Source organism: Lampris incognitus, chromosome 3 (assembly GCF_029633865.1).
Source record: "Lampris incognitus isolate fLamInc1 chromosome 3, fLamInc1.hap2, whole genome shotgun sequence".
Classification (NCBI taxonomy): Eukaryota; Metazoa; Chordata; class Actinopteri; order Lampriformes; family Lampridae; genus Lampris; species Lampris incognitus.
In genome coordinates, this window is record NC_079213.1 from 70,458,042 (window position 1) to 70,471,640 (window position 13,599).

The 13,599-nt window shown below is 43.1% G+C and overlaps 1 protein-coding gene and 1 pseudogene across 1 annotated transcript in view; both read right to left on the reverse strand.

The window, feature by feature from the left end:
- The window catches only part of swt1 (SWT1 RNA endoribonuclease homolog), a 90,970-nt gene that overhangs the window by 43,520 nt on the left and 33,851 nt on the right, over positions 1–13,599 (reverse strand). The window contains exons 12-14 of the mRNA XM_056276324.1: positions 6,665–6,813; positions 6,374–6,516; positions 5,572–5,715 (exon numbers count right to left, since the gene is read on the reverse strand). Coding sequence (XP_056132299.1) covers positions 5,572–5,715; positions 6,374–6,516; positions 6,665–6,813 — 436 coding nt within the window. The remainder of the gene's footprint in view (positions 1–5,571; positions 5,716–6,373; positions 6,517–6,664; positions 6,814–13,599) is intronic.
- On the reverse strand, positions 9,837–10,399 carry LOC130109424 (cold-inducible RNA-binding protein B-like; annotated as a pseudogene).

A 13,599-nucleotide genomic window follows, 5' to 3' on the forward strand; every position in this document is an offset into this window, starting at 1 on the left:
CGGTCAATCTTTCAAGGATGAGGATGTGCACATCCTTGATAGGGAGGAACGCTGATTTGAACAGGGAGTCAAAGAGGCCATCTATGTGAAGAGGGAACGACCATTCTTGAACCGGGGGGGGGGGGGGCTAAGAGTACATCCATTGCCATCTTACAATGCTGTGATTGCAAACATTCCCAAATCCTCTGTTAATAGTACACATGGCCATTGAAACTCTAGTTAATGGTCAGACCCACATTTGCAAATGAAACTGGTCGTTGGCTTCAGTCGTTATGCAACTGTATAAGGGTGGGGATAGCTGCAATCAATTTAGACTGAAGAGGTCACTTAGATGAGTGATGAGACAATTCTCTCTCAATAAAAATTGTATCGAAATGAACTTGACTCAACCTTCTTTGATTTTTGCGAAGAATTGTTTTGAAGATTATCTCATTTTGGTACTGGTTGGATGTGTTATATGATTTGATTAAATGATTCATGATTTTATTTAATCAATTAATAGCTAATGCTAAAAGTACACCAGCGTTACACTATGTTATATTCATTCGTTGTATTCAGCAGCTTTCAGGTTATTGTTGTCACATTCAAATATGTAACACGAGAAATAAAATTATAAAACAAAAGTAATCCCCCCCTTGTTTTGACTAATTCCTGCTTTTTCACATTCCAATTCAAAAGTAAACAAAAGTTGCATTTGCATCCAAATTTTGAACGGACCCCAACAGCTCCTTCTCCCACTAGTTTCCATTCTCTCTCAGACTTTGGTAACTGTAAATGTACATTTAACAGAAAAAAAAATGAAACAATATATCAATATACGAAAGGGTTGCTTAGAAACCACAGTATCAGTAAAGGAGGAGCCACACCAGATGTAGCACCCGATGTAAGCACCAGCTTATACAGTTAAAACCAATATTTTGGCATTCTTGTTTTTATCAGGGTTGTTGCATGTTCAAAGCTGGGCAGACCCTTAATACAGGTGTTTTTTCAACTAAACCCTCATTTTTGCTTAAACACATAAGCACAAAAATGCATGTACATAGACACACAAAAAACAGAATATCAGTAGACCAGCCCTGAATTATCTAATTCTACTACTGTCCATACACAGGGAGAGAGGGAGAGAAAGAGAGAGAGAGAGAGAGAGAGAGAGAGAGACACAGTGAGGAGCTGGAAGAACGTTATAGTTAGAGAGAGCGTGATGCTGGGGCAACAATGAGTAATCGCTCTGCTCAAAATACATGAAGATGAGTGTGGCTGTCTCCCAGGCAACTGCACTTGAGCAGCCCTAATACAAACATGTACAAGCACAGGTAGGTTAGCGCATGCCCATGCACGCACACACACAGCTGCTTGCTAGAGCCCTACTCTCTCTCTCTCTCTCTCTCAAACACACACGCACACAGACATACTTGTGCCAAGATGCCTGCAGATAAAGATGAAAGCAGGCTGCATGTAAAGAGTCTTGATGATCGGTAATCTTGTGTTACACTGCCATCTCATTGCAAAATTGCCCCAATGAGTAATTGTGCATGTTTGTGCATTTGTATGTTCTCTGTAGTCCAATTTTGATGACTGTTATTGTACTACAGTAGCACCAGGGCAGCAAAATCTCTTTTCTCATCATTGCGACATGCCCAAACAAAACAGAATAAAGTACATTAGACTCCTCTTTTTCTCACACATAGAAACTCAATCAACAAACAGTCTTCCTCTCATGTGATGGACAGCAGGTTATTTGCACAAACTCCAAAACCTCAACAGGTGCAAATAAACTATAGCCCATCTCAGATGACCCATGGCAAACAATTCACAAAACCAAGTTAGCAATGGCCTGCAAACATTATAATGCCATGGTAATCTTTGGTAATGCAAATAAATCTATATTTTATAGTTTATGTCATGAAATATGTTTGCATATTTCATGGCATAAACTGAATGTTCACTTTGTTTCATTTTTCTTTAAATATAATTTACATAGCACATTTGCCGATTTAACACAAGGTCACACAATGTCATTAAAAAATGATTTCGTTCCAAGAAAGACCGAAATTTAAATAGTGTACCAACAATACTGGTCAACTCATCCTGTTGAAAAAGTCTATAAAGCGATGTGGGCTCACAGTGTGAGAGTTCAAACACATGGATGAAGAGGAGGGATATGTACAGACCTTTTGTCCTTTAACTTAAAACTGTTTATAGTGAGCTGGCTTTAAAAAAAAATCAAATGTCACTGTGTCCAACTGACAGAATGAATAATGCACTGTCCTTGACTATATCCTCATTTGTGTATTTGTGTGATGTGCCATTTGTGTGTGTATGTGTTAGATATTTTTGAATGAGACAGAAACATTTTTGATGATAAGTGAGAAAGCACAGGGGCAATGTTAATAGCTTGTTTGCAGTCACGTGATTCTGATGACACGTGAGATTCAGATGAGGGCAGGAAGTGAAAAGCAGAATGGACGAGACGGGAGCTAGTTTAGCCTGAACGGTGCTAGTTTAGACGATATAATGGGAGAAAGGTATAAACAGAAAGTAAGATATGTTGGACATGATCCTTATGTTATGAAGAGTGATTTTTTTTGACGAAGTAATCACTGCACACACGCACGTTATCTGACTCCGCTCCTCCCCGACCGTAGATGATGGTTCGCAAGCCATTTTTTCTGCCATTTTCAGTCAATTTCTTGCATTTTTTTCCCCCCTCATGAACAACAACTTTTGGTACTCAAGAAAAACTCCTTGTGGTTTCTCAGTCAATGACGCGAAACATAGGCATTTCGAAAGTTTGTGATAGTGCTTCCTATGTAGAAAACCACTTCCTGCCCTCCATCTGTAGTTCGTGACATCATATGCAAGCAACTTATTGTTTGACAATGTTAATATGAGCATGTTATCCCAAAAACAGCACTCATCCATTCTCTTTTAATCCAATTTCCTCCTCAAAATATACAAAGGACAGCAAATGGGGCATGGATACCCACCATGGGAATCATAAAGTCTGAAAATCTCACTGAATCATTACACTGAGCTATCGCAAAGAATTATGGATTTTTTTGTTTGTTTTGTTAACTTCAGCCCTCCTCTGAATAATATGACAGCCACCTGAGTCATCATCCAATGAGTGGGGAAAGAGTTGAAGGAGGGAGTAATTCCGGTTTCTCTGCCCTTGACATCATCAAAGCAGAACAAAAAGACTGGGAGCCAGAAAGAGCTGTAATGCAATGTCATCACACAAATGTTGCAAATGCACTTTGTGGAGTAATACCCATTTTGGGTATAATGAATTACATACACTACCGTTCAAAAGTTTGGGATCACCCAAACAATTTCGTGTTTTCCATGAAAAGTCACACTTATTCACCACCATATGTTGTGAAATGAATAGAAAATAGAGTCAAGACATTGACAAGGTTAGAAATAATGATTTGTATTTGAAATAAGATTTTTTTTACATCAAACTTTGCTTTCGTCAAAGAATCCTCCATTTGCAGCAATTACAGCATTGCAGACCTTTGGCATTCTAGCTGTTAATTTGTTGAGGTAATCTGGAGAAATTGCACCCCACGCTTCCAGAAGCAGCTCCCACAAGTTGGATTGGTTGGATGCGCACTTCTTTGAGCAGATTGAGTTTCTGGAGCATCACATTTGTGGGGTCAATTAAACGCTCAAAATGGCCAGAAAAAGAGAACTTTCATCTGAAACTCGACAGTCTATTCTTGTTCTTAGAAATGAAGGCTATTCCATGCGAGAAATTGCTAAGAAATTGAAGATTTCCTACACCGGTGTGTACTACTCCCTTCAGAGGACAGCACAAACAGGCTCTAACAGGTACTATTTAATGAAGATGCCAGTTGGGGACCTGTGAGGCGTCTGTTTCTCAAACTAGAGACTCTAATGTACTTATCTTCTTGCTCAGTTGTGCAACGCGGCCTCCCACTTCTTTTTCTACTCTGGTTAGAGCCTGTTTGTGCTGTCCTCTGAAGGGAGTAGTACACACCGATGTAGGAAATCTTCAATTTCTTAGCAATTTCTCGCATGGAATAGCCTTCATTTCTAAGAACAAGAATAGACTGTCGAGTTTCAGATGAAAGTTCTCTTTTTCTGGCCATTTTGAGCGTTTAATTGACCCCACAAATGTGATGCTCCAGAAACTCAATCTGCTCAAAGAAGTGCCCATCCAACCAATCCAACTTGTGGCAGCTGCTTCTGGAAGCGTGGGGTGCAATTTCTCCAGATTACCTCAACAAATTAACAGCTAGAATGCCAAAGGTCTGCAATGCTGTAATTGCTGCAAATGGAGGATTCTTTGACGAAAGCAAAGTTTGATGTAAAAAAAATCTTATTTCAAATACAAATCATTATTTCTAACCTTGTCAATGTCTTGACTCTATTTTCTATTCATTTCACAACATATGGTGGTGAATAAGTGTGACTTTTCATGGAAAACACAAAATTGTTTGGGTGATCCCAAACTTTTGAACGGTAGTGTACATCGGGGTGATTTATCAACATACAAATCTATGAGTCAAAAACATGAGCAAAAGATGAAAAAACATGTTCAGGCAGACGCAGATGCCAGCACGTACATTGGCAGAGAATAAATCAGGTTGGAGTTGCAAAAGTAAAAGTAACAACAGTAACACCCCTCTCGCCATCTTAACAACATAGAGAAATTAAACAATGTGCTTTAGTGCAGTGCTGTTGTGTCAGGAAAAAGGCGATAAAGCAGCACTAGAAGGTCAAGCAGATTACAGCCTGACCAACAGTAAGGGGCAAACAGGGCTGGAGTACAATGAAACACACATACTGACACAACTAGACAAATGAAGGAGTAGCCAGGTAAGGACAGGCCAAGCACATATTAACAAGGAGCTTACTGACAGTAAGGTATTGAATAAAAAAAAAGTGAGAGGCCAGGGGGAGGCATGAGGAGGGTAGAGAAGGAGAGAGAACCTAGGATTGAGTAAAACTGAATAGAAAAATAACTGAGACAATGTCTGGAGTGGTGTGGGGGTAAGACACAGGTGGCAGTAATACTTTGGGGGCTGCGCTTACAAAGTAGCTGTGAGTGACTATAATGCCTACACACCCATTCAAGCTATCGCTTTGAACTTTTTTCTAGTTACTTGTTGTGAGATCCAGGCTCTTGAAAACAAGTTACTACCCACTGATTTGTGGACCAACTAGAAGTAGATCTTTGACCCATTTCTCAGTGTTGAGTCAAAGTAGTATACTGCATCATTATAGTGCTTACTGTACAGTTACAGTCCAACAACTGAGTGAAAAAGTTTTGCCCTAGAGACATGGTTACAGCTGAGAGCATCAACACAAGAATTCTGAGGTCATGACCATAAGCTTAAGCATAAGTGACCCAAATCGATAGTCTGCTACATATAAAAGCTAGTGTCCATACAAAGCCTCACAATCAAAAAAAGATAACACAGGAGAAGGATGGTGGCAGCTGCCGAAGCAGCTTCCATGCCCCAAACTCATGAGGAAAATATTAAGGAGGAATGGATATGCTAAAGAGTTTGGTGACACGGGTACAGAAATAGTCTGAGGTACCTGTTGAGCGCCTGGAGCAGCTGCGTGACCGTGGGGGACAGTTTGTACAAATAAGCCAAGGCATCCTGAGGTAGTGGTATGCCCTCTGGTTGAGTACACTGCATCTGACCGGGGTCAAAGTTCAGAGCTGTAAACACGGCCAAGCTGGAAATTTAAAGCCAAAGAGGACATTAGGTCTCTGAATGTCAGGGAGGAGCAGAGCAAAAACAGACAGCACTAAAAGTGTTGTTGCTGTTGATTTATTTGCTTCATTATTTTCATATGACTGAAATTTAAAGACATACATGAAAGTACTAGTTTTCACCAGAACACCCAATAGTCAGCTTATAGGGAAAAGTCACCAATTTTCAACCTTATAGTTGTTCCAAATCTTTTTTCGTTTCTGCACCTCTGAGGTGGCAGTGAAAACTGAAATTTTTTCCCAACCTCCAAGTGACGACGAGTCAAGCAGCGTTTCTAATACTCTAACCTACTCTTAACATATCCTAGTTCTCTCGGATAAACAGTTTCTGATGGTGGAAATGACATCCCACAACACAAGCGCAGAGGATTTTATGGATGACAATAGAGGCTTACGTGCAATGCATTCTGGCATGTGTAGGCGATGTGGAAAGGACTGTTTTCTCCATTAATATAGTACACAGTGAGGACTTTATTGCTTCAATCAGCTACGTTACTCATCAGTAATGACTGCACATACACAAAACCACTGGTGAAATTTTCCTTTAACCCATGTATTATTTAGACATGTAACTGATGGCCTTCCAGCTCTTTTCTTCAAAAATCTCAGCATTTTGCTCACCTCATATGATACACTTTCTGCCAAATATTCTCCAGAAGTGCCCACACTTCCTGATGCAAGGCCTGAGTGCATGGGGCTTGTTTCGACCCCTGACCCGATATTGCTGCTTTGTGGTCAGGATAACACTTCTCAGTTTTCTCTGGCTACACACAAACAACATATACAATAAAAGTTGTTACTAGGCAGGAAATAAAGTCCAATACAAAACATTGAGCAGAAACTTTCACATAAAAGTGTGTAATAAGTGCACAGAAACAGAGTACTGCAACCTTAAACCGACAATTTTCTGACCTGACTTTGTAGTGAATGTGTAATCTCATCCAATGAGGAGATGGCAGCTGGGACAAGCTGACTGTAGTTTGACCTCCTCTCAAACACCCGTAGTAGCTCCTTGGCTGTACTGAGAGCCTGTAATGTAGTAATATACTCAACTCTTTTACCTGGAGGAAAATGGAAAGATACACAGGCTATCAGAGGGACACAATTGACAATGGACACATGGACAAATGGGAAAATATATTCATATCAAATTAATGAGAGTGAAGAGGCAGAATGAAATCTACTTGAATATTAAACAATATCTCTTTTACAGTGAGAGAACGTTTTGGCCTTTCAGTGTGTCTCTGAAGTGTTATGAAGTGGGATGTTATGAGGATTAAGGTAAAGGGCAAAGTGAGCAGTCAGTGAGACAGTGTGTCAGAAAAAAACAGCTAACATGGCCCAAACTTCTTTGTGTGTAGCCCATGCTATTTCATGATCCCAGTATATCTTCCCAACGGCCCCTAACTGAGATAATCCACAGGAGATCATGTCTTCTTGACGCTCCCTAAAAGAGAGGTGCATGCGACGGGCAATAGCGTCACCGCAGCGCGACAGAATCAGTGCCAAGTGCAGGAGGTCTATTGCTCTCTGCTGGATGTGTAAAAGAGTGGAGCCAGGAGGTTAGACAGAGAAAAAAAATTAGAAAAAGTGAACATTAAGACTTGAAAAATGAACTTAGAAACTTGAACAAAGAAATGAAGAAAAGGACGTCACGAAAGAAATAGAAGATACAGAGAAAAATTTGACAATACTTGATAGAAGAAGGATTTCGGTGTGTTGACTGTGGCTGCTAATATTGAACCCTAGGCGAAGTCGAATATACGAATAAACCAGTCAGGATATTGGAAGATCATTTATATTGTAGCGAATTCGAGGGACAGTCTAGGAACCGCCAAAGCCAGGACGCAAACCCGGATCTCCTGCACCACGGGCGACGTTAACCAGTCGACTAAAGGGTTCGATCCGTTAGCCAAGGGCTAGTGAGAGTACTATCTGTGGTCGTTACACTATCCCTCTCTTTCGGGAAATGTGTCCCCGTGCTTCAGCATATCAGCTCCCTCACGCCTCTGGGCGCATGTGCTTTCGATGGCCTCACAGTCTCGACATCCCACTTCCGACACCAATGTAGCAAATTTGGGGGGGAGTCCAGGAACCGCCGCAGCCAGGACGCAAACCCGGATCTCCCGCACTACAGGCAACTACGTTAACCAGTTGACTAAAGGGTCTGACCCGTTAGCCAAGGGCTAGCAGTCTAGTTATCCTGGTCGTTACACTACCCCCCTCGTTCGGGCAGTGCATCACCGCGCTTCAGCATACCAGCTCCCTCACGCCTCTGGGTGCATGCGCTTCCGGTGGCCTCACGGTGTCGCCATCCTACTTCTGACACCAATGTAGCGAATTCGGGGGGCAGCCAGGACGTGAGTCCGGGTCTCCCACACCACGGGCAACTACGTTAACCAGTCGACTAAAGGGTCCGACCCGTTAGCCAAGGGCTAGCAAGTCTATTTATCCGTGCACGTTACACTACCCCCCTCCATCGAGAAGCACTCCCCACACTTCAGCATACATGCCCCCTTACGCTTCTGGGCGCACGTGCTTCCGATGGCCTCACGGTCTCAACATCCCGCTTCTGACGCCAATGTAGCGAATTCGGGGGGCAGCCCGGGAACCGCCGCAGCCAAGATGCGAACCTGAGTTTCCCGCACCACGGGCGACTGTGTTAACCAGTCGACTAAAGGGTCCGACCCATTAGCCAAGGGCTAGTGAGTCTATTTATCCATGCACGTTACACTACCCCCCTCCTTCAGGAAGCACATCTCTGTGCTTCAGCATATCAGCTCCCTCACGTCTCTGGGCACACGTGCTTCCGATGGCCTCACGGTCTCACCATTCCACTTCTGACACCAATGTAGCGAATTCAGGGGGGAGTCCAGGAACCCCCTGCAGCCAGGACATGAACCCTGATCTCCCGCACCACGGGCGACAACGTTAACCAGTCGATTAAAGGGTCCGACCCATTAGCCAAGGGCTAGCGAATCTATTTATCTGTGCATGTTACAATATTTTATTTATGTTTGCCACATAGCATTGGAGGTGAACACTGGAAGAGGAGACAACTTCGTATGAGAGAGGAAGAATCTTGGTGAGTTAGCACCTGATATCTAGCTCCGTCAAACTAATATAAATTGACACATTTATGGGGGGGGGGTAACTGTTATTATTCGTAAGTCATATTGATTTATTGGTTGTTCTGTACATTTTGGGTAGACTTTTTTTTTTTGTAGACCCCATTCTGAGAGAGCACGGATCCATGCTGAAGCAACAGTCTGTTATCATCATTCCCCTGCTCAAGAACGGCTTTTATTGAACTGAGTGCACTCAAAGAGAACTTGTTGGGTAACCATTTTGTTTAATTATTTTTTTCTGGTGGACCTCTTTTGGGTTCAGGTTATTATTGTTGTGTGCAAGTTCCAATTTATACATATACATAAAAGGTCAAAAGTGCCTCACTGTGTGCGTGTTATCCCTTAAACTAGAACGATCTGGATTTCACTCCTACCTTAAACGGCCATGGGCGGTCAAAATGACGGCCCGTTTTTAAACATTCTGTCAAGATAAATACCCATTTGAGATATCAATGTATTTTATATGTTAGCATGTCTGTTAGGAAATGACTGACATCAAAATTAACATTTTAACATCTACAATATTATTTTTAAACAATTTAAACTTCAGAGGCATGGTCGAACTTGAACAGCAAAATTGAAAAAGTGAAAACATTACCTGAAAAACAAAACGGAAAACACATATTGCTAATCTAACTTCATAACTTGTTTGTGTGTGATTGATCTAAAACTCATTTTAACGCAAATATATGCAATTTTAGGGGTATCCAGGAAGCAGCAGGTCTGTATCTTTTTTTCCCACAAAGTTATTAAACTTTGAAAATCCAAAACGGTCATGGTCATTCTAGTGCTAAACCAGAGCATGTCTAAAGAATACCAGCCAGTCTCCTTATAACCTGGAATTGATGTACCACTGCAATTGGATATTGCAAATCTTAAAATACAGTGGGTTACATAAAGTGGTGAGCCAGCCAGGAGTTGTGATGATCTTGCAATCAGAAAGTTTTCTTGCATTTTTACTCTCGTGAGGAATAGCTGTCATAGTTGTCCCTATATGTTCACTGCGCTTTCCATATCCTCCCCGACTCCTGCTATCTCTGTATCCACCACCTGATGAGTATCCATCTCCACCACTCCTGTATACCCCTCTGTAGCTCCTCTCTTCACTGCCTCCATAACTTTCGCCACCATGGCGTCTGTCCCCACCAAAGCTGCAGTCTCCATAACTCCTGTCATAAAATCCTCCGCTACCTCTTCCTCTCCCCCCTCTGGTATATCCCCCACCACGGCTTCCAGAGAAACCACGGTAGCTGCTGGATCGTCCTCCAGGCATTCGTGCCTCATCCAGATGGATCTGCCTTCCATCGATAGACTTTCCATTCATGGCAGCCATTGCATCTTTAGCATCTTGTGGGTTCTCAAATGTCACAAAGCCAAATCCCCTGGACTTCCTCGTTTCAAGATCTCTAACAATGTCAACTTTGGCAATATTTCCATACTTCGAAAATTCTTCTTCAAGTGAAGTTTTGTCTGTATCGAAACACAGTCCACCGACAAAGAGTTTTCCTTCGTCGGACATTCTGGATGATGCTTGTAGTTTCATCTTGCCAAAAATAACACTTGCTAGAGGAATGTGGCTAAAATGGCTCCTGCTAAAGAATGAAAACTCCAGTCCTTGGTGAAGTACCTGGGCCACACTGTTGATGCTGGTGGCATACACACTGACCCTGAGAAGATATCAGCCTTAAAAGACTGGCCAAAGCCCACCAATCGTAAAGAGCTCAAGTGCTTCTTATGGTTTGCGGGGTACTACAGGTGTTTCGTACAGGGCTACTCGAAAATAGCAAAGCCGTTGAATGCCCTCACTACTGGCTATGTGGCTACAAGGAAAAGAGGAAAGGACTATAAGAAGCAAAAGTTTCTCACTTCAGTGAGCCCCAGCACAGTCTTTCGAAAGCGAATGGACAAAGGATTGCGAAACCACTTTCAGAACACTCATTGACAGGTTAACCTCAGCACCTGTATTGGCTTTCACCAACACCGACCTTCCTTATCTTCTCCACACAGATGCCTGCGGACAAGGCTTTGGTGCCACCATTTACCAAGAGCAAGAAGGGAAACTTAGCCTATGCTAGCCGAGGGCTATCCAAAAGTGAACGCAACTAATGGCTCATAAGATTGAATACTTCGCACTGAAGTGGGCGGTATGTGAAAAGTTTCATGATTATCTGTATGGTACAGAATTCACAGTTCTTACTGACAATAATCCGCTCACCTATGTGGTGACATCTGCAAAACTCGATGCAGCCGGCCACTGCTGGCTAGCAGCTCTGTCAATGTACCGTTTTTATTTATTTATTTATTTCTGATTTTTCCCTTTTTTCTCCCAATTTAGTGGCCAATCGATCCCTATTTTAGTTCAAACACCCACCCTCATAGTGCATGCGTTTGCCAATTGCATCTCTCCGGCTGGCAGTCTCGAAGGAGACACCTGCCCACTTTTGTGACAAGGCGAATCCAGGCCGAACCACTGCTTTTTCTGACACACACAGAGACGCATTCATGTGACAAACACAAGCCAACTCCACCCCCCTCCCGAAGACAGCATTGCCAATTATTGCTGCTTCGTCGAGTTCGGCCATAGTCGAATCTGATGAGACCGGGGCATAAACCCCGGTCCCCAGTGGGCAACTGCATCAACACAAAGCCGATGCTTAGACCGCTACACCACCGTGGACCTACTGTACCATTTTGAAATAAAGTATCAGCCTGGTAATACAAATCAAGATGCAGATGGGCTGTCAAGGCGTCACCAGGAACCCTCAAAAGAAGACGATGCTTTTCTCAAGGAAAAAGAGAGGACTGAGGAGCTTCATCAATGTGAGCTGGATGGGAAGCACAAAGTACTCTCAGGGAACACCTTCACTGCTCTCTGCCAAAGACACTCAGTGAGACTGGAGCCCTCAGGAACTCCCCGTCTTAGCAGAGTCCCTAGCAGTGGGCCCCTCCGCCATTCCCCTGACAAGAAACTGTTACGGGGATGACTCTAGAGGACTGGCACAAGTCCCAGTGGGTGGACCTGTCCCTAAGGCGTGTCATCCAACTCATTGCGAGAGACATTAAGCCCTTGTTCAGACAGACAAAGCTGGAGTGACCGGAGGTGAGGCTCTCCCTCAGAGAGTGGAACCGGCTCAAACTCAAGGACGGAGTCCTGTTCAGAAGGCATGTTGACAGGGGAACAGAGGGCTACCAGTTGATCTTGCCTGAGAGATACAGAGCCAAAGCACCAAAGGGTGTTCATGATGAGGTGGGGCACCTTGGTTTTGAGCGCGCCCTTAACCTGGCTCGTGCCCGACTTTACTGGCTAAGGATGGCTCAAGCAGTCAATGTGTAGTGTCACACATGCGAAAGGTGCTTCAGAAGAAAAACAAACCCTGAGAGGGCTGCTCCAATGATGAACCTCAATACAAGTTACCCCCTTGATTTGGTCTGCATGGACTATTTGTCTATTGAACCTGACAACAGAAATACATGAAATGCATTGGTGATTACAGACCATTTCACCAGGTTTACTGTGGCAGTTCCCACAAGAAACCAAAAAGCAAGAACTGTAGCTAAAGCGCTCTGGGAGAACTTTGTCGTTCACTACGGGTTCTCTGCCCGCCTTCATAGCGATCGGGGAAGAGATTTTGAAAGTCATAACATCAAAGAGCTGTGTTCCTTGATAGCAGCAGAAATGCTGAGGACTACCCTCTATCATCCTCACGGGAACCCAGTCGAAAGATTCAACAGAACCATGCTTGGCATGCTTGGAATGCTGGAGGACAAAGACAAGTACCACTGGAGAGACTTCGTGAAGCCACTTGTCCATGCATATAATTGCACAACGAACAACACCACCGGCTACTCACCTTATGAGATGATGTTTGGCAGACAACCGACCCTTCCCATTGACCTCGTTCTGCGATTCCAGCCACAAGGGAATCATGCTAGAACTCACTCTAAGTATGTAAATACTAGGGCTATCAGCGTTAACACGTTAATTGCGATGAGATTAAGGGTCGATCATAATACTTTTTTTTAATTGTGTTAATTGCATGCTGCTGCTATTTTGTCCCTTCGACGCACCCTTATTTGTTGTCAAGCTGCCGCAGCCGCTTCCTGTTTCCTACTGCCGCAATCATGGAGAAAAACGTCAACAATACACTTCTGAATGGCTCGTTTTACTTTAAAAAACTTCCAGGCGGCTCAGTCGACAAGTCAAAAGTAATATGCACCTTGTGTAAAATGGAATTAAAATATCACCAAAGTACTTCGAGTTTGAGCTACCACCTACAAGCTAAGCATACAAGTGCAGCGAATCAGATGGATTCTAACGGGCATAGGCAAAGCACTATTTTGGAGAGAGCAAATCGCCACAGACCTGTGGATGAAGCTAAATCGAAGAAGTTAACTACAGTGCTTGCGAAATTTGTGGCAACTAACTGCAGACAAGTCAGCATCATGGAAGACTCGGGTTTAAGAGAAATACTCCGGTTGGCATGTTGTGACCAGTCATATATATGCCTTACCGTCGAGGGGAACAATAGTTTCACGCATACATAGCCTGTGTGAAACGGAGAAAGAAATTAAACTGAAACTCCTGCAAAGTGCAAATGCTGTCATATTAACCGGCGATCATTGGACGTCAGTGAGTAATCAAAATGATCTCGGAGTAACTGCACACCATATCAACACTGATTGGACTTTACATTTTGTGCATGCACTTCTGCATATTTC